Source organism: Quercus robur, chromosome 11, assembly GCF_932294415.1.
Source record: "Quercus robur chromosome 11, dhQueRobu3.1, whole genome shotgun sequence".
Taxonomy (NCBI): domain Eukaryota; kingdom Viridiplantae; phylum Streptophyta; class Magnoliopsida; order Fagales; family Fagaceae; genus Quercus; species Quercus robur.
Genome location: NC_065544.1, coordinates 1,374,868 through 1,396,833, shown reverse-complemented (window position 1 = coordinate 1,396,833; position 21,966 = coordinate 1,374,868). Strand labels below are relative to the sequence as shown.

Genomic DNA, 21,966 nt, shown 5'->3' with positions numbered 1-21,966 from the left:
TGGTAGAAATTTATTAAGGTGAGAATTCAAAATTTTTTAGAGATGCCAATTTTTTTTTTTAATTGTGAGATGTTGAAATCTCCAGATATCTAAATTCCCTAATCTAAATTTCCACATCCACCGTTTAATAACTTTTTCTCACAACTTTGACACTACAGACTGTGAGTGATTGTTTATTACTTACACAGAGACCTATCAATTTTTCTTCATTTACCACGTAAAAATTGTGGCAAAAAAGTTATGTAATGGTTTGTGTTGCTAGATTTTCTTTTCTTCTCACATTTTAAAGTTATCAAAATCTCAAGATATCTCAATTCCTACAACTAATCTAGAACTAGCTAATACTGTCCTCACACTCTAATTCACGGAGACTAAATAGTGAATGGAGTAGTTGATCATGCGAGTTTAAGACCATGTGACAATCTATTCTTCAAGACAATGACATGACTGTCTCTGCTAGACAGAAGCTTCTTGACATGTGTAGTTAAAAAATTTTGTTTGGCAAGTGTGAGCTCCTAGAATATTTCTATACTGACCACGAATGTGACACATTTTTTGATACAGAATCTAGTCGGTTTTAGACTAGATCCAAGGTCTTTTTTTGGTTCATCTAGAGATTTACCCGCGGGACCAACTGATTCAATTCTAATAGTTCAATCATGTTTAGCCTCACATTCTACCTGATTTTATCTTCTTCTTCTTTTTTTTTTTAGTATTTATTAGTAAACAATGCCAACCTTTATTTATCTATCAACATTTAAAATGTGTGTCAAATTAGAGATAAAATCTTAGTGCAGCGAAGAAAAAAGTGCTTTGCCCAAACGATGTGTTTCATGTCAGAACCCGAAAATTTATCTCTTCAAAAGTTACATACATTTTATATTTACTCATCTTACATCTGTTCTATATATAAGGGTCGCATGTGTTAGTGTCGTGAAGAATATCATACTCCATCAGATATCACCTAGCTGTTGTTTTATGACTCTATTACCATGTATTTTGAGAGGTTTTGTCCTTATTCTTTTTCAATTAGTTAATATCAGTATCCTTTATTAGCAAAAGAAAAAAAAAAAAAAAATCACGCGTTAGCTCCAAGTCTACCTCAACTCCATCACATTTCTTGATATTAATTAAGTACGTTCACACCTAAATTTTTGTTCTTTTATGTATACAACATAAAGTTTTTTCAGAGTGGGTTCCAGTTAACTTAATTGAGAGGTTTTGTTCTTATCCTTTTTCAATTAGTTAATATCAGTATCCTTTATTAGGAAAGAAAAAAAAAAATCACGTGTTAGCTCCAAGTCTACCTCAACTCCATTACATTTCTTGATATTAATTAAGTACGTTCACACCTAAATTTTTGTTCTTTTATGTACACAACTTAAAGTTTTTTTAGAGTGGGTTCCAGTTAGCTTAATTGGTAAAGTTTCTGATGGTTGAATAAGAAATTTGGGATTTCAATTTTCGCATACACTAAAATCGATTGGTGTCTTGGTTTGATGATAAAAAGATATAATCAGGAGTGAACGCCATAGTTTAAAACCCTCTCAAAAAAGAAAAAAAAAAAAATCAAATCTTCATACACCAAAGCAAGCATTGAGATTTTTTGAGAACCAAAAGCGTCTCAATTTGATGCTGGAAAATCTAAGAACTAAACTGAAAGAAAGGGGGAAAAACATTTTAATCCTTTTAAAAAAAAAAATAGAAGAAAAAAATATTCTCATCCAAAAGGGCAAAGACAATTAGAAAATATCTAAAATGATGTTAACTATTTAGTGTTACGGCCTCTGAGAGCGATGTTGCCCTGGGGCAAAATCATTACAGTCCTGCTCTTTTTCCATTTCTATTTGCCTCTTTCTTATTTCACTGGACAGCTGTTTGGCTTGAAATGCAAGTCCATCACTACATTAGTAATTTAGTAGTAGTAGTACAAGTATTTTCGGTCTCTATGACTCGTATTTCGTGCATAAATGATGAAACTGTAATGAAAGTCCACTTGGAAGAAAATAAGAAGTTTATAGAAAAAAAAAAAAAAAAATTCACACTCGGACAAGATAGATTGTTAGTGGTAAGTTAGGAAGCATAGAAATTTCATTTGGGATATCATAAGTGTGTTAGACATTTGACACGCCTCAACACTTTTGTATACGAGTCTTAATTATATCATTAAAAATAAATGATCAAAATACGAGAATAAGAGGAATTGAACACCCTTTCACCAAAAAAAAAATAGAGCATTCATGTACTAAATAGTAATAATGCATTTGAAAATTAATAAAATATATTTATTCTTGGTTTGTATTCCTTTTTTTTTTTATGAATTTTTTTTTTGATGAACTGTATTCTTTCTTTTTTTTTTAAAAGAGTTCTTGGATTATGTTCTAATTTCTAAATATCCTTTAATAGTCATGAAGTTGACTTATTGTTCATTATTACTTTTAATTTGATATATATTTAAAATTATATTAAAAATAAATGCGTAATAATATATGTAAACTATACTTAATAATCCATATCCTGTTCTATTTTTTAAAAAATTGTTGTGTTACTTTGTCATGCCTATTCATATACTTGTGTCCATGCTTCTTAGATGGTAGGTAAAAAAAAAGAAAGTAATAGTAACAGTGAGTTTAAAATGAAAACTACTAAAAATTTACTAACTCGATTATTATTATTATTTTTCTCTTTTTCTTTTTGTGTATAGCATTGGAAGAAAAACCAGCAATTTGAGCCAATGGTTTAGAGTTTTAGAGCATTCCCATCAGGTGTGCCAAATGCCAAATATTTGGCATTTGGCACACCAAACACCAAAAACAGACCATCATGAGGTGTATTAAATGCCAAAAAATTTTGAGATGTGCTACAATACAATCTCATCTTTGGAATAGTACGGATGAAAATGACATTTGGTTTTTATTATTTTTTATTCATCTTTTTCTCTTATCTCAAATAAAATATCCCTTCATCTACACTTTCAGTCACACATTCACTGCTTCATTGCCACACATTTTGTATTTTTTTTTTCTATTGTTAGTTTTTTAATGTTATTTTAATATTTGTATATATTATTTTAATGTATAGAATTGAAGAATAGAAAATATAATGCACAATGAATTATAAAATGATGTGTTAAAATAATAAAGTAGCATTTTTAGTATGTTAAAATGACATATTTATAGAACATGATGACAATGCTCTTACAAGGCATTATCTGTACCATTCTTCAAAGATATTCCACTATCTGATGCTTCCGTGGTATGCACAAAAAACAATTCCCATTCTCCAATGAGTCAGATTATGTTTTAGATTCCATGATTGGTTTTTATAAGAAATTTATATGATTTCTTTTTTCGCTTACAGAAATTTATATTATTTCAGTGACCCTCACATGGGCCTAAAACTAAAAGGATGGATACAAAATTACAAAAGCCACATTCATCGTACAAATCAGGCAACTTTCTTTGTGGTTCTCTCAGGATGGATACAAAATTACAAAAGTCACATTCATCGTACAAGTTAGGCAACTTTCTTTGTGGTTCTCTCATAATTCTGTAGTAGGTCCAAAGACACATCTGGCGGAAATCTGTCCCTTTAGTTTGGTACAATTTTAACTCCTACCTTCACCAATGCATGTATATTATTATTCCGATTTTTTCTAGTGACAGTTCTTATGTTTATATCCTTTCGTGATTTGGAAGGAAAATTTTTAGGTATTCCCAAAATATAGAAAAATTGTGTTTCTTCCTTTCACATTTATGGTGGAACCTAGTATAAATTTGAGAGGAAAGAGCACCACTTTCCGTGCTCTAAGAATACCTAAAAATTACTTGGTTTGGAATGATAAATTTCTAGAATGTTCCCTCAAGCTCGGTACAACAATTGGGTAAGTGGTAAAACTAACTCATTATTAATCTATTCCTAATACTAGAAAGGCATTTTCTGACTTTTTTTTTTCTTAGGGATAAGTTTCTTTCGATGACTGTGTGTGTATAAATGCGTCTTGAGACGTTGAGAAATTGCAATTTTTACTGTCATGAAGGGATGCCGTCATGTAGTCCTGGTGGAAAAACCATTAGTGCTAAGAAAACAGACTAGAAATCTTGGTTCTATACTCTGTTCTGTTCTCTATGGTCTTTTTTAATCCAAGAGTCCTTGTGTATAGTACATCAGAAACTTTGATTTGTGAATAATGGACATAGTGGGCCATTATTGGTGGAAAAACTTGCATGTTGCATTAGAGATTTTGGAATATTCAAAGACTTGAGACCATAGTATTTCTAATCCAAAGATAACAGTTTATCCCATATTGCAAAGAGGGTCATAATTTAGTACGCACAATTGTGATCTTCTTCCTCTAATATTGGAGAAACATTCAAGTATCACACAATACGATACAAGTAACCATAAAGTTGCTTATGGACGGAAGACAGTGCAGAATTTGTATGCGTAGAAAGAAATATCAGAAGAATGCCGCCGAATACTTGAAATAATCTGTTGTAAATTAGGCACTGCTTGTGGGAGTCCCTACATAATAATAATCAAAACAACAAATTCCAAACAATCAATTATGCCCACGAGTGTTTGAAAGTCAAGCTTACAAATAACGTAAAATTCACTCAAGCCGATGATCAAGCAAAGATTTTGTCTGATTTGGATGATTGCTTGAAAGAGTCTTCATAAATCTCGCAATCTTCAAAGATGTGTTGTTCATTACCTTACTTTACTTAATTCACAATGAATAAACACAACTTTTTTTTTATTCAATTGATGGGATTGAGAATTTAAACCATAGACCTTCTTTTATTAGAAACACTAAACCTTGTTTTTAAACATGTTTTAGCATACCACCACGCACTTTTGGTGCGATGGTCACTCCACAAATATAAGTGTTTGTGACGTGTGGGAAGTAAGGGCCAGAGTTCAAGTCTACAGGAGAGAGCTTCACACACATATACACTTTAATAAAACTAGAGTAGAATTTCTATCTTATATAAAAAAAAATGTTTTAGCATCGAAAATTTCCAACTTTAAACTAAATTCTAACCGTTGTTAATTACGTTAGTAAACAGCCTAATTGTATGGTCAGAAAATACACTAAGATTATAGTGTTATGATTCTTCTCCAAGTTAGGGGCAGAGCCATGGAAGGGCAAGAGGGGGCAAGTGCCCCCCGACCTCACCCAAAACCCCTATATAATATACCTATAAAGCATTTTGCCCTGACAAAATTTTTCTATCTCAACTTTGTCCCTAGCATAAATAAGAAGACTTCTCTGCTTCTAAAAGAAAGCAATCTAATGTCTTGTATAAGTACATAGCACATTTTCATCTTTTTCCAACGAAAACAAAGTTCAATGGCCCCACATAAGACTAAAAGTATTGTCCTTTTGACAAGTTTCCAAACTACTAACAGTAAATAATGAATTTACACAATTTTTTTCATAACAAATTTCAAAATTGTCAGCGCAATACTATATAATATATACAATATTTCTTACAATAAATTTCACAATTGTTGAACATTTAATTTTCATTTTGGTCCATCACTTACACTACTTTATTGTTTACCAATTATATAATTTCCAGCGTCAACTTGTAAAAATACCAACTCTCCATTTGGTGGGTTCTAATAATAATTATTTTTTATAAAAATAAAAAATAAATAATGGCCTACTTATATTCATATATAGCACTAAAACTATAGCCTCCACCTTTTTTTTTTTCAATCTTGTTTTTGCTATAATCCAAATTTTAACTGCTTAAAATAATAGAGAAAAAATGTTGAATTCAACATTATTTTTTAATAGCATTCAATGCAAGGAGGATACAAAATTGCTATTACATTGTTATACTCTTAACACTTTTACAATAATTTATTTGAAGAAATAAAATTGATTGTTTAAACTTTATTTATTTATATTAATCTCCAAATTACATTAATATATATATATATATATATTTGTGTATTTAGTTCGCTAATAATATCAATTAATTTTTTTTAGATTAATTTTGCTTTCAACATTGTCCCCCTAAACTGAATTCCTGGCTCCACCACTGCTCTAAGTTGTCTTCTGCTTGATAATGGACAAGATCAGGCTGCAAATTTGCCATTAAATTTATTAGCAAAGAGCATATTTGAGTTTGAGTTTGGTTTTGTTCCTTCACAACAAAAAGCTGCTCCGTCTTAACATAACTTCTTCATATTGAAAAACACCTAAATTTTAGATAAATTTTAAAAGTAATTTTTTTTCTTCAGCGTTTCTTTGTCATATTCAAATTTTAACAGTTTTTTTTTTTTTTTTTAAATAAATAATAAAAAAATCTTTATTCTCTCTCTTTATTCCTCAAGTTAGTCAGAGATCCTTTTTTTTTTTTTTTTTTTTCACTCTCTCTCTCTCTCTCTCTCTCTCTCTCAAGTTATTTTTTTTTGCTTACTTATTTCAATTCAATGATAACCCCTTATAAGTAATGTTAACTGTTGCAAATGGATGTATATACATATACTTCAGAATTTATATGCTTAATACGAAAATATTGACTTTTACCCTCACCATAAAAATAAATAAAAAATAAAAATTGGAGAAGACTCTTGAGGTTAATCAAAACTATCTTATCTGAGACTCAAACTAATGAGAGTGATAAAACATTGGATCCCAAACAGCTGCTAGGCCATTTTCATGTTTGGTTTATTTCCCACATAGACCTCTTGGAAACGCAGAAGAGATCAATAGGAAAACTTATGCAAAACAATACAGCTAAAATATCAGATAATTTATTTTAAAATGCTTTTATTTGTTGTAAATGGAAATAAGACCAGTTCTACATAGTACATAAGGCATCCGAAATCTCCTTTTTTTCTTTTTTCTTTTTTTGTAATACATTAAAAATGGCAGGAGAGGCACAACCTCAACAGCAGATTTTGTTGAATGTATCCTGACCCTCCATGTTGAACTTAGATCATGAAGACAGAGCAAGCATACCTCACTGCAAGGCCAACTTATTAGCCAAAATTAATTCCCTGAGCCAATGGTAGTTCACTTCCATAATTGATTGTGCTGTGAAGGAGAAGAATGGTTAGGTCATTGTGAAAAATACAAAAAGATTGAACTGAAGAATGAGAATGGTCGTGCACAAACATCCAAGCAAATCAATCAGTAAAATATTACCATGTTGATCGTCGCATGTATTGCTTCCAAGAGTCGCTTCCTGCTTCACGACCACCACCAGTTGCCTTTTCTCCACCAAAAGCACCACCAATTTCAGCTCCATTTGTAGGTATGTTTACATTCACTATACCACAATCACTACCATGTGGCCTACAATAATACTCTAAATACATCAACAATTGATACATAATACATAGAAGAGAGATATATAGATATTATAGAATAAGTACATATTTTCAGATTTTTACATTTCATAGAAATTTTTTGAATTGGATGCAAAATGCTCTCTTACACTATTTAATGAGGTTATAATTGTCATTGAATATATCAGTAGAAAAGTAACTTGTAACATTAAACTTTACACATCTCTAGTTTCCAACAGTGATCAGCAATTAGAACTTCAAAACATAAGTTACAATCTTTTACGAACTAATTTAGTTAAACATACCTGTTGGTGTCTACAATATAAATAAAAACATGCAAAGCTCAAACGTATAAGTATATAAGTCTTTCAAACAGAAAGTAAAGATCGATTTTATGAGCACTCACCCTATCCATTTAAATATAATCTCAGGCTTGCGTGTGAAGATTGAACTACTCAATCCTTGTGGTACAGAATTGTTCATTTCAATTGCTTCATCTAGAGTCTGTGCAAGTTTTCAAATGCAAAATGAGAACTTTGATCTGATGAGAATCTCAATCAAAACCATACATGCAAATGGATGTAATTTCATGAAGAAATTACCTTGAATTTCATAACATACAGAACAGGACCAAACAATTCTTCTTTCACTATGGAGGCATCAGGGGAGATCTCAACAATGGTCGGCTGCACAAAATTTCCATCTGATTCTATAACTGATCCACCTACCAGGATTTTCCCTCCCTGATTATACAAGTATCAAGTAGTTATGTGAACAAAAACACTTTAGTATATCATATAAGGTCAAATGATTGAAGATGCTAGCAATAGTCAATTACAAGGGACAGAATACTTGCCTGGGATTTTATGCTTGAAATCCCTTTCTCAAAGTTGTCACTTGAGGCACGAGTATGTACTGGTCCAACCAGAGTTCCTTTCTCCAAGGGGTCCCCAACTTTGACTTGCTTGTAAACTCCAATTAGTTGATCTAATACCTTCTGGTATATGCTTTCATGAAGATACTACACCCAAAGTAAGCAAAGAAATTACCATAAGGGCTACTAACCAAAAAAATAATTGCTGTAAGGGCTAACTATGACTACATTGGAATTGTCATTAAATTGTAAACAGAAATATATTACCAGTCTGCGGCATGTTGTGCAGCGCTGACCAGCTGTACCAACAGCTGCAAACAAAACAGAACGCGCAGCTAGGTCGATGTCGGCATCATCCATGACAATTATCGCATTGTTCCCACTTAATTCAAGCAAGCATTTGCCAAACCTTTCATTTACCGTTTTCTGGACTATTGAACCTACCTATAATTCAGAAGGCAGGAGACAGGCTTAGATGAAGAAGATGTGGATAAAAACTGACCCAAAAACTGGTTTAAACATATAATAAAATTTCCCTAAATAAGTGGCATATATGGGCACCTGGGAGGCAGGGTTTGACTATATGCTTGTTACTCTTTTATGTAATAGCAATTTATCAAAGATAGGACTGTGTGTGTGTATATATATGTCATTTGTGTTTTAATATGCATGAGACTTTGCAAGGAATAGCTCTTTTACACCAACAGTTGTTTAAAAAAAATGCATTAGTAAATCGTAATGGGTACCAACCACTGAGAATATGTTTCTTGGTTCAAAAATTTTATATACAATTCAACTCATCTCACACAGAAAACTCATGGTTTCACTTTCAAGAATCGATGAACTTTATGACTATTTTGAATATATTCATAAAAGAGTGATGCTAATGGCAAGGGCACAAACAAATCATAAATTTACCTTTGAGCTTCCAGTGAATGAGACCAGTGCTATACGTGTATCTTTCGATATTGCTTGACCAATTTCAGCACCTCCACAGAAAGATGTGAATATTGCACCTGGCAAGTTGTTCTTCTCAAAAACCTCTGCCACAAGCTTAGTCACTGCAACAGTTATCAATGGAGTCGTTGGAGCACCCTTCCTGACATGCATAGCATGGTAAGTAACTTCTCCTGTAATCTATGTAAAATAGGAATGTAATCAAACATTCTTCGGTACTCAAATGACAAGGAACTGAAGATATTGAAAAGTGATTTTTTTAGAAAATAATGTTATGATAAACTACTAGGGTACTAGATATATCAATCAATCTACCTGTTTAATACAGGCGCTTCCCTTCTCAAGAAAATAAAGGCAAAAAAGCCCTTAACATCATATTTAAGTTGGTCATGTTTGGTTTTTTTTTTGGAAGGGGGGATTCAACAATAATAGGAGGAGCACATGTAAAAATAGTAGCAATAGTACACACTTATGGTGGGGGTTGGGAATTCAAACTGTGTGATATCTTGAAGAATGAAGAAGTAAAAAAAACTCAACAATGGAAAATTTGGATATCATGTTAGAATTATGATACAAGGATCATTAACTGAACTTTTTTCTTATAAAACGTTGTAAATAGTTTGAGCCATTATTCAAGTGCAGAAGATGCAATAGAATAAACTAAGAAAAGTGGTCTAAACATTTATCTTCTCAATTGAATTTCAGAAGAAAATATGTTGGTATTATAGAAAATCATGGCTGAAAGAATAAGTAAAATGAATGTAAGTAAGCCTTTAAATCAGGAGATAGATCAATGAGCTCTGGCTCAATGGCACTCATGGGTTCAATAATCAAAACCCACTGGGTGCGAGTAACCTACAAATAAAAAATTAAAGTCTGGACATATAACTTACCACACAACACAGTTACCAGATACTAAAGCAATGCAGGCATTCCACCCTAAAGCATCAGAGAAAACAAATTATTAATGGCTTAAAGGCAGGCAGTAAACAAGTGTCATAACATAGGCACCTGAATAAAAATTTCACATCTAAACAGACATGGAATTTTACAATCACAAATAGTATATGTCTAATCAATAAAAAAATTCCCCATCCATCCATCTAAATGTTAATCTTGTATTATGTTGTAAAAACATTGAAAAAAATAACATGGCATATTATAGCAGACAGGCATTGCCAGTTTACATCTACTCAGTGTACTATATAAAAAGGAAAGCTAGACAAACGCACCCAACCAATAGCCTGATAAAAAATAAACTCAAAATCTAGGCAAAAGTATTGTTTTGCGTGAATGATAGAGGTCAAGACAAACTGACCCAAAGAATAGCTAGATATGCAAACTCGAAAATCAAGGTAAAACTAAATTTTCACATTAGCAAAAAGGATCCAAACTATTTTTTTATTCATCAGGAATATAGAAAACTATACTTTAAATGAATCCTTTCAATGTAAACTAGTAGCTAATTGCCCCCTGCATTCATGGCTAACCTGGACAAGTAAATAATCAGATCCAGCAAAGTTTATTCAGTCTCATGCTATACTCATAGTATACCTCAAAGGCGGTAAATATACACAAAGAGAACCAATGGTGATGCTAGACCCATATTAGTCAAACTATTTAAACAGAGTAGCTCTAAATGATCCTTATCATTTCATGAATTGACAAAATTAAGATAACTTTTTCAGTGACAGTGACAGAAGAAGAACACACCAAGAACAGCGCATGGGAAGTTGAAAGCAGTGATTACACCCACTATCCCCAGTGGATTCCACACCTGCAGTTAGAGCATGCTCACCTTAATTTGGAGTAACAAAGTCAAATTTAACATAATATTCAATATAATCACATTCCAATGCCTGATTTAGTACAGCACCTCAAACATCATATGATCTGGACCTGGAAAAAGAAAAACAGAAAATATGAGTTAGAATCTTTGAAAGAAACCAGCTCAAGAGAGACAACAATACTAAAACAAATCCATTCTTGAACTGCAGACTCCATTAAAGGTAAATTAACATTTAAGCTCAGCTATTAAAAGTTTTATTCAGCCATCACAAAGAGTCTTATAATTGATGGAACCATTCAAATTAGCAATCAGAAGATGTATGAGCTTACGTTCGGAAGGTATGATAGATCCATTCAGTTGCCGGCTTAAACCAACAGCATAATCGCACATATCAATAATTTCCTGTTAAGGAATACAGCTTTAGAGTCACTGAAAAAGGTTAAAAAAAGATCAAGAAACACTAACTGATAAGTTCATCTAAAAATATCTTGAAGATCACTAAATTTTCTCAAAAGCTCAACTCTCTATGCACCATATGACCATGGAATGCCCACCACTAAGAGAATTTTTAAAAAGCCAAAACTACAAATTTGGCATCTGTACATTTTTCACAGTTTAAATTTCTTCCTTATACATTTAATAGTGTTAGTTTCATTCTTCAACTTTCAAAGCACGGTCCATCAATTATTAATTGCATCAATTTCATCCTTCAACTTTTAAAATCAAGTCAATTTCATCTCTCAAGTTTCAAAATCAAGTCAATTCCATCTCTCAAGCTTCAAAATCAAGTCAATTTTATCCTTGGTTATTAACTTGATTAACAATAAAATTGACTTGATTTTGAAAGTTGACGGACAAAATTGACACAATTAATTGTATAGGTATAGAGTTTAAAAAACAGAGAAAGAGGGTGAGAGATATAAGATAATAAAAACAAGTAAATAAAAATGAAGCAGACAAATGCACATCCTAAATGAAAACACACACACATATTATTGAATTGATCCCAGTTACTCTTCATGGTTCCTCTACTCATCCTGATCATGTATACAAGTGAGATAGAAAATTATGAACTGTGTAGATATATAAAGCTGTCAATAGTAGCAAGCAAATCCTATTCAATAACCAGAGGGTAAGTAACTACTAAGTAAACCACCTAATCAGAAGTTGTTGGGTGTAGAACAACTCAAAATAAGAATAAGGCATTGCTATTTCCAACCCCAGATCTAAAAATTTAGATAGTAATATATGAGTAAGACTTATGTACAGTACTTAGGTGCTGTTTTTTAGGTTTCCATTTTAAAATTTTGCCATGTGGATTTTTTCTCATGGAATTGAAGTGTATTTTTTAGTTAAGTAAACACATGGCTGAATCTTAAAATGGGAACCTAAAGAACAGCACCTAAGGTACTGTACCTAAGTTTTATCCGTAGCATAAAGCCCTAAAAGCAGCCAAGGCCTACTTAAAAGTGACATTCAAGAAAGATGCCTGTGGCACAACCCCAACCTTTGCCTCCTGCCCTTAAAAACAATGAGAGTAACAGCATTGTCCAACAAGACACTACAGAATGAACAAAATTAGCCAAAGAATAGTATAGTATCATACTTGAACCTCCCCTATTCCCTCAGGAAGTATCTTTCCCATCTCAAGCGACACAAGCCTACCCAGAAACTCCAATTTAGCTCTTAGTGCATCTCCTATCTGTCTAACTATTTCCCCTCTCTTTGGTGCAGGGATCTGCGGAAAGAAAACATCAACTGTCAAACAAAACACATCCAGGCATCCTAACTGAACGCTGCAATTTCAGGTGTTTTGATGTCATTAGCAAAGAACATAATCAACTGACACTCATCCATTTCTTGGCTGCTTCATTGCAAGCTTTCATTCCCTCCTCATAATCTTCAATTGATGCTTCAGTGACTCTAGCAATTTCCTAGATCCAAATGCAAAAGAATCAGAACATGGTACAGAAATAGCTAATAACCCACAAAGCATAACGAAAAACACAAAGATTCTCATGGATTATCTCTTAATTTTGAACATTTTTTGAATGATCAAACAAATACAATGAGATTGCAGGTTAGACAATCAAGCTCAAACTCAATTCAATTCTATTCAATAATACAAAAAAAAACCAAAAATTTCCTCCTCCCAAGCTGAAAACAAAAACTTCAGCCCAAGTGTTCCTTCAACAAAGCTGCTACAATAAAATAATAAGCATGACCCAGTAATGATTAGGTAAAATTATGATGTTTCCAACGGATTATCAAACAAATAAAAAAAAAACCATTTTTCCATGAGGACAATCCACTGAACCTTAAACTCACTGATTCCCACAGATCAATACGACAATAACCCATAGGACTAAAAAAATCTGTAACTAATAAAAATCTATATATCATATTCAGCCAGAACTCAAATCCATCCCTATAATTTTCTTTAAATATGCAATATTTATAATGAAAAAAATAATAAAATAAAATAAAATTCTCTAAAATCTGATGAGTAAGGCAAAACCTGATTGTTTGAAGGATTAACAGAGGAGACGACAGGCCCAGTTGCTTTCCATTTACCATCGACATAACCACCGAGGTTGTCGGGTCCCACACCGATCTCACCCAGAAATTCGAACTCTTTCTTAGTGAACCCCATCTCTCTCTCTCTCTGCAAACGTTTTTCAGATTAATATAAAGACAGTGAAAAAGAACAAAGTTTCTCTTCCCACAAAAACCAATGCAGTGCAGAAAGAAAAAGAAGAAGAAGAAGAAGAAGATTAGAGCACTCACAGTCACAGATTAGATTAGCAAAAGAAGATGAAAATTTATGGAAATGGCATATAAAACAGAGCAATGGTTTCTGGTTCTGGTTGCCAAGTAATAATATATATATATATATATATATATTGTAACGTTATGCACGTAAGTGCAAAATTATTTAATGCGCTAATATCTAATGATGTGCAATATGGCTCAACATTATCCAAGGTACATTATTGGAAACAAGTAGTCAAAACTACAAATCTTTCTCGCAATTTTTTTGGAAATAAAAACTGTGGTAAATTATAAATAATTGAAAATAAATAATGTCATTGGTGGGATAAGGCGATGATTGATAATAATTTGACAACTCAACCGAGAAATATTGTGTATGTAAAATTACAAAATTATTCTATTGATTCCAATTGAGGAAATTGAAAAGGTCAAGGCCAAAAATAATTTTTGCAGGAGTAGTTAAAACTGTCAAAATAAAATATTTGTCAATAAAAGAAGTAACATAGACCATAATTTTGGAAAGAATAAAATGAAAGAAAAAAAAAAAAAAAAAATATATATATATATATATATATATATATTGTCCATCCTGACTAACCTCTCTCAGTTCTTAACAAAACCAAAATGAATGGGGAATAAAATTTGGGTGTGGTTATTTAATAACACAACACACATATTCTATCTTCTTCTTTTTTTAAGTCACATCACATGTTTATCCGTTTGGTTAGACTATTACAGGCACTTTTTTAAAGTCTTATTTTAATTATTATACAATTTTTTTTCTTTTGGTAATAATGATAGAAATTGTGTACAGCTTAGTTGTATTCTGATTAATTATTTTAAGCTAAAAAAGTTTTAAATGAATTTTTTTTTTTTTTATGGGAAAAGGAGTTTGTCTTCTAGCTAAAAGCATTGGCGATAAAATTGTCTTTACCTAGCAATAGCGTAAGCGGCATCACTTCAGTTGCTTTGTAATTGTATCCTCAATCTTAATCACATCACATTTCCACTCAAGCGACAAGTTTTACATCCTCATCATTTTGAGCATTGATGGTTATTATGGCGTCATGCTTCTAAGTTTAATCCTCCTCATTAGTTTTGGAAGGTTTTTTTTTTTTTTTTTTGGGTCAAATATTCATCTTTTGTAAAAAAATATTACCGAAAAGTTTTTGTTTGAAATTATTTTATTATGTAGCCCACTTTGAAATTTGAGTTCTCACGTGAATTATTTTATTGAGAATAAATATTAGATTGGACTTGGAACTCAATTTTAGCAAACTTGAGTTCCAAAATGAACTTCATAACTAAATAACTTTAAGTATAATTTTTTCAATAATATTTTTCCAAAAAAAAAAAAAAGCCATTTGGGAATGATAAAATTTTAAGTGGTGATTTCGATTATACAATTTATTTATTAATTCAATCAATTTAGTTTGATGACTTTTAATGAGTTATTATGTGACAGTGATATTAATCAATTTTATTCACAATCATGTAAAATTTTAATTCATTTAAAGTAAAAGTTAGAAATGAGTTTTTTTTTAAATGAGAATTAATTTATGAAATAAATATAAGATTTTTATTATTATCATTATAATAATTTATTTTAATTATTATATAAAAAGATTGAGAAGAAATTAGTATATAAATTTATGATGAATAAATGATGGAGATCAAATTTGAACATAACACTAAGATTACTTTTTTACCTCAATAATAGCAACCAATAATAACCTACTATTTAGAATTTGTTGTAAAAATATTATGGACATATCATTTCTCATTATCTATAATAAATCACAAGAATTTCCTAATACCTAAATACATATTTTACTTTTTAGATTTGTAAAGGTAAAGGAATGTATTATTTTACTTTGGGTGATTGGGCCTACTGGTGCGGATGCTCAAAAGTCCCGTTGTGTGTGATGAATCATCGCGCCATTAAAGATCTGGTTAGTAAAGAGAGACGTGTGCTCTTGGATAAGTTAAGCCACGTAATGACCCTATCCTAGAATTGACAACGGCACGAGTTTTGGATAATTTGTGGTAACTGAATTTTGAATTAGTTTATCGTCTAAAATTTATTATGAAAATAATGTGAATGTAATACTTTGAAAAAAAATTATAATATTTTTTATAATTTCAAAATAAATCTTAAATGACAAGATGTTATTACTTATTTCTATAGTAGAGTTAGTGAGTTACTACAAATTTTACTACGTGATTAGTATATATTTGATGCCACCTAAATATTACTAGTCTCATTGTATGTGCTCCGCGCTTGATGAGGTTTTTTTTTTTTTTAGTGTCATAATTTTCTACTCATCAAAATTTGAGATTTAAGTATATGTTTGATTATATTATGCATTTGAGAACTACTGATACAATCAAGAGTATCACGAGGTTAGTTTCAAAAAATGAATTGAAGCTAGCCTTATAATACTCTTGGTTGTACCAATAGTTCTCAAATGCATAATATGATCAAACATATTCTTAAATTTCAAATTATGATTAATTGAAAATTGCACTAAACCAATAAAAAAAAAGGAACCTCATGCACACTTGGAGCACATGCGCTGAGACTAGTATTTCGTAAATATCATCTAATTTTTGTGTTGCTTCTAATGTGATTATTAATAGATTAATTTTTTAAAACTTAATATAATTAGAATTAGAATTTGTAGCCACAATCTCAATGCACTATCACAACCACAAATCAAAATAATCCACCACCACTAGATTGTAACCCAAAACAAATTGGCCCAACCCAAACCCAAATCGGTCAAACTACCACCACTAGGTCCATTACTACTATGACCCATTGCAAACCCAGAGCCCAAAACCACTAGCCAGCCTTGAAAAAAACCATTGGAACCCATGAGCTCCACAACAAACCAAGCCTACTGTGACCCATACCCACGCACCCCACTCGCCACTGCCTGGGTTGGCCACGATGGCAAATGGATTGGTTTAAAGAGAGAGAGAGAGCCACACACACCTTATAAATATTATTCACAACTACAAATTTAATATATAAATATATATGTTGATGGTGTCATAGAAATCATCCAACTCCATAACTCGTCCATATGTCTTGTCCAACGAAAGACAAGCTACGACAAATCAAATAGGCGAAGTGAATGTTCCAAGCGTTCTGGCTGACCTCGTCCGTCTATGGACGGACAATACCTCATGGGAATCTTACTCATCATCATTCAAGTAAGGGCAAGCCGTCCAAGATGGTCTCGTCCATCTTTTACTAAAGATGGACAAGTTCACCATGGAACGACCTGTCCAACCTAGGTAACTTCCATAGCGGTTATGGAAGTTACCCCCAATTCTCTGGACTCCTCGACATTGGGAACGGTTACTAAACCGATAACCGTTCCACACATACTATATAAGGATTCTTCGATGAAGGGTAAGGCATTTAGACAATTTTATTTTGAGAAAATATTTCTTCTTTACAGAAAGTTCAAAAGTAACTAACTTCATCATCGGAGGACTTTTAGCCAGTCCCCTCTGATTCAGTGTTCTTTGTATTACAGGATATAGCCCAAAGATCATCGTTCGAGTCTCGTTAACCTACTGATATCCAAGGAATTATCAGTTGGCACCGTCTGTGGGGAGAGATTGTTTCACAGTTTACTTCTCCGTGACAAAGGGTTGATGGTTCAGACTAGATCGAGGGCTACTAGCCTAGGCCATCAGGGAAGCAGCAACCCACATCGCGATCGCCAGTCTGCACTGGTCATGCAGGCATCATCTGTCCAACATGCGCAATCTATGGCGGACGCTATGGCGGAGTTGACTCACTAAAACCAAGAGTTAAGAATGAAGATTAATATGAGGAGGCAGACACATGAAGAACGTGAAGGAGGACAAACACAGAGTCATGGCGGTAGAGAGAATACCGAAATTGGAAGTCAGTTTAGAGGCACCACTTCACGAACGGTACCACACTTGAAGGAAGAAATGGACCAAATGAAGAGAGTTATGGAGGAAATGAAAGAGAATATGAGAAGGGCGAATCCGATAGAAGATTTGGTTCACAGAACTGATTCCCCCTTTACGGCTTCCATCAACGGTCACCCCCTACCATCAAAGTTCAAGTTGCCTTCTCTAGATTCATATGATGGAACATGTGACCCGTTTGATCACATAGCCACTTTCAAGACCACCATGCATCTTCAAGGGGTGCTTGACGAGATAATGTGTAGAGCCTTCCCTACCACCCTTAAGGGTCCGGCGCGAGTTTGGTTCAGCAAAATACCCCCAATTTCGGTGAGTTCTTTTGAAGAGTTGAGCAAGTTATTTGTTAACAATTTCATTGGGGGACAAAGGCACAAGTGTTCCTCATCTAGTCTGTTGACAATAGAGCAGGGGGAGAACGAGAGCCTTCGGTCATTCATCACCCGTTTCAACAGAGAAGCCCTGAGTGTGGATGAAGCAGATGATAAGCTCCTATTGGCGGCCTTCCATAATGGGGTGAATTCGGATCTGTTTATACATAAACTCTATGAAAAAGAGCCCCAGTCCATGGCCGAACTCGTCCATTCGGCTCAAAATTTTATGAATGCAGAAGACGCGATCATTGCTAAGAAGAGGAAGAGGTCTGAAAGAATGGACGCAAATCCCAGTCGCCATCACGAGCAAGGTACTCGTCCAAAGAAAGAATGGACGAAGGAAAGGAGAGACCGAGATAGTAAGAAGCCAGGCCCTTCAGTACGGAACCAACAATATACCCCTTTAAACGCCCCACTTGAGCAAGTCCTTATGCAAATCAAGGATAATCCTTCCCTGAAATGGTCGGAGAAAATGAAGGGGGATCCCAACAAGTGCAATAAGAACAAATATTGTCGCTTCCATAGGGATCATGGTCATGATACAGACGAGTGCTTCGATTTAAAGCAACAAATTGAAAATCTTATAAGGCAAGGGAAGTTGAGGAGTTTCCTTGGACGAGACCACAGGGACGAGAAACAGAAAGGGAAGATGGAAGAATCATCATGACCACCACTCGGAGAAATAAGAGTCATTATTGGGGGAAATTCAACTGGCCAGTCGTTTAAGTCCAAGAAAGCATACTTGAAGGTAGTACAGAGCGTCCAACTTTCTGGACGAACACCGAGAGCAAGGTCCACGGACGAGCAGGCAATCACTTTCACGGACGAAGACGCTGACAGAATTCATCACCCCCATGATGATGCTCTCGTCATCTCCTTATTAATTGCAAACTAGACAACTGGAAGAGTACTTGTGGACAACGGAAGCTCAGCAGACATTTTATATTATTCAGCCTTTCAGCAGATGAGATTAGGACGAGACCAGCTCCGTCCAGTGAACTTCCCCCTGGTAGGCTTTGGTGGGATGAAGGTGCAACCAGTGGGTACTATTTCCTTATCCGTGGTAGTGGGGGTATACCCACGACAAATCACCAAGGATGTGAACTTCCTTGTGGTAGATTGTCCATCCTCCTACAACGCTATAATTGGAAGACCAACTTTGAATAGTTGGAAAGCTGTTACCTCTACTTATCACTTATCAGTCAAGTTTCCAACAGAACACGGGGTAGGGCAGGTACAAGGGGACTAACTGGCAGCAAGAGAATGTTACCTGGCCATGTTGGCCATGGATGAACAAGTTCAAGCCATGAATATTGAAGAAAAGAAGGCTGTAGCAGAGCCTACTAAAGCATTGGAAGACATTTCCTTGGATGAAGATAACCCTGAGAGGTGTACCAGGGTTGGAACAGATTTAGAAGAGAAGATTAAAAAGGACCTCGTCCAGTTTTTGAAAAAAAACATTGATGTGTTTGCGTGGAGTCACGAGGGCCGGGTATAGACCCTAGTGTCATTACCCACCGTTTGAATGTATGTCCTTCCTCCAAGCCTGTGCGGCAAAAGAAGAGGGTGTTTGCCCCTAAGAGAGATGGTGCAATCAAGGACGAGATCCAAAAGCTAATGGTAGCGAAGTTCATTCGGGAAGTGTACTACCCAGATTGGTTGGCTAATGTAGTAATGGTCAAAAAGGCAAATGACAAGTGGAGAATGTGCGTAGATTTCACTGATCTGAACAAGGCTTGCTCCAAGGATAGTTATCCGCTGTCACGCATTGACCAGTTAGTAGACTCAACTGCAGGCCACAAATTGCTTAGCTTCATGGATGCCTTTTCGGGATACAATCAGATAAGGATGGACGAGGCTGACCAAGAGAAGACATCTTTTGTCACCATTTAAGGCTTATTCTGCTATAAGGTAATGCCATTTGGTTTAAAGAACGCAAGGGCGACATATCAGAGGTTGGTCAACCACATGTTTCGTCCGCAGATTGGGCGGAATGTGGAAGTCTATGTAGATGACATGCTGGTGAAAAGTCAGAATGAGGGAAGACATCTAGACGACCTGCAGGAGACATTTGACACACTGAGACAGTATCACATGAAGCTGAATCCTAGCAAATGTGCTTTTGGAGTATCGTCAGGGAAATTCCTTGGCTTTATGGTCTCCCACAGGGGAATTGAAGCAAATCCAGATAAAATTCAAGTAATATTGGACATGAAGCCACCGCAAAATACCAAGGAAATCCAATCCCTTACTGGACGAGTTGCCGCGCTTAATAGGTTTGTCTCTAAAGTTACTGATAAATGTTTGCCATTTTTTAAGGTTTTCAAAAAAGCATTCGAATGGACCGACGAGTGTCAGAGAGCTTTCGAAGATTTGAAGGCATACCTTACCATGGCACCACTGCTGAGTCCATCAGTGGAGGGAGAGGAATTATATTTATACCTAGCGGTAACCCTGCATGCCGTGAGCTCAGCATTGATAAGAGAGGAAGACAAAGTACAAAGACCTGTGTACTATACAAGTAAGGCATTGAAAGGAGCGGAAGGACGATATCCACAAATTGAGAAATTAGCCTTCGCACTGATCACCGCTTCTAGGAAGCTGAGGCATTATTTCCAAGCACATGTCATTAATGTCATGACAGATCATCCGCTCAAGAAGGCAATGAATAGACTGGAAGTTGCAGGACGATTAATCCAGTGGGCTGTAGAGCTCAGTGAGTTTGACATTAGGTATCAACCAAGGCATGCCATAAAAGCTCAAACCCTAGCAGATTTCATTGCGGAGTTTACCCCAAGTCATAATGAGATAGAAGACAGTAAGAGATGGGTCGTCCACGTGGATGGTTCATCTACACGGCATGCAGGAGGAATTGGTGTGGTCCTACAATCTCCAGAAAGAGATAAACTGAAACATAAAGTCCGTCTACAGTACCAAGCAACTAACAATGAAGTCGAATATGAAGCCCTCCTCAAAGGGTTAGAATTGGCTAAGTCTATGGAAGCCAAGTCCATATGCAGTGCAGAAAGAAAAAGAAGAAGAAGATTAGAGCACTCACAGTCACATATTAGATTAGCAAAAGAAGATGAAAACTTATGGAAATGGCATATAAAACAGAGCACTGGTTTCTGGTTCTGGTTGCCAAGTAATAATATATATATATATATATATATATATATATTGTAACGTTATGCACGTAAGTGGAAAATTATTTAATGCGCTAATATCTAATGATGTGCAATTGGAAACAAGTAGTCAAAACTACAAATCTTTCTCGCAATTTTTTTGGAAATAAAAACTGTGGTAAATTATAAATAATTGAAAATAAATAATGTGGGATAAGGCGATGATTGATAATAATTTGACAAGTGTGTAAAATTACAAAATTATTCTATTGATTCCAATTGAGGATTTTTTTTTTTTTTTTTTTGAGAAAATTCCAATTGAGGAAATTGAAAAGGTCAAGGCCAAAAATAATTTTAGGAGTAGTTAAAACTGTAAAAAAAAAATGTCAATAAAAGAAATAACATAGACTATAATTTTGGGAAGAATAAAATGAAAGAAAATATATATATATATATATATATTTATATATATATTGTCCGTCTTGATTAATCTCTCACCGTTCTTAGCAAAACCAAAATAAATGGGAGCTAAAATTCGGGTGTGATTATTTAATAACACAACACACATTAGCATAGGCCCCAAGTCTAATTCTACTTTGTGTGCAAGTCAAGTCTCCTACTTGTACTAGAAGTCTATTAGTCTAGGGTTTAGTCTACTATATATACACATGTTATGATTCATTGTAACACATGATTTGTACTACACTCTAATATATTATTAATGTAGTCCTTTAGGGTTTCCTCCGTGGATGTAGGCCGTTAGACTGAATCACGTAACCCTTGTGTGTTATTGAT

At 34.0% G+C, this 21,966-nt stretch overlaps 1 protein-coding gene across 3 annotated transcripts; it reads right to left on the bottom strand.

Annotated features, from left to right (window-relative positions):
• Positions 1-6,749: 6,749 nt before the first annotated feature.
• LOC126707655 (aldehyde dehydrogenase family 7 member A1) lies at positions 6,750-21,121 on the bottom strand. Of its 3 annotated transcripts, none has more exons than XM_050407426.1 (15): positions 21,105-21,121; positions 13,447-13,589; positions 12,776-12,862; positions 12,535-12,666; positions 11,258-11,330; positions 11,016-11,038; positions 10,853-10,916; positions 10,033-10,078; positions 9,101-9,281; positions 8,450-8,626; positions 8,161-8,329; positions 7,911-8,047; positions 7,715-7,812; positions 7,166-7,315; positions 6,750-7,054 (listed from the first exon to the last, which is right to left on the bottom strand). In XM_050407426.1, exons 2-15 carry the CDS (start codon positions 13,579-13,581, stop codon positions 7,000-7,002), a joined length of 1,527 nt encoding a protein of 508 aa, XP_050263383.1. In that variant the 5' UTR covers positions 13,582-13,589; positions 21,105-21,121; the 3' UTR covers positions 6,750-6,999. The 3 variants fall into 3 exon arrangements, with proteins under 3 accessions (XP_050263383.1, XP_050263381.1, XP_050263382.1); XM_050407424.1 differs by lacking the exon at positions 21,105-21,121 and adding an exon at positions 13,716-13,849 and having other exon boundaries at positions 13,447-13,591; XM_050407425.1 differs by lacking the exon at positions 21,105-21,121 and adding an exon at positions 13,716-13,820 and having other exon boundaries at positions 13,447-13,587.
• Positions 21,122-21,966: the final 845 nt, after the last annotated feature.

Excerpts from the sequence above, each read along its gene's own strand:
- LOC126707655 (XM_050407426.1), bottom strand. The coding sequence starts at position 13,581 with ATGGGGTTCACTAAGAAAGAGTTCGAATTTCTGGGTGAGATCGGTGTG. Across the intron at positions 11,039-11,257 it reads ATCTATCATACCTTCCGAAC|GTCCAGATCATATGATGTTT; the intron begins GTAAGCTCATAC and ends TTCTTTTTCCAG. Across the intron at positions 7,055-7,165 it reads TACATGCGACGATCAACATG|CACAATCAATTATGGAAGTG; the intron begins GTAATATTTTAC and ends TCTCCTTCACAG.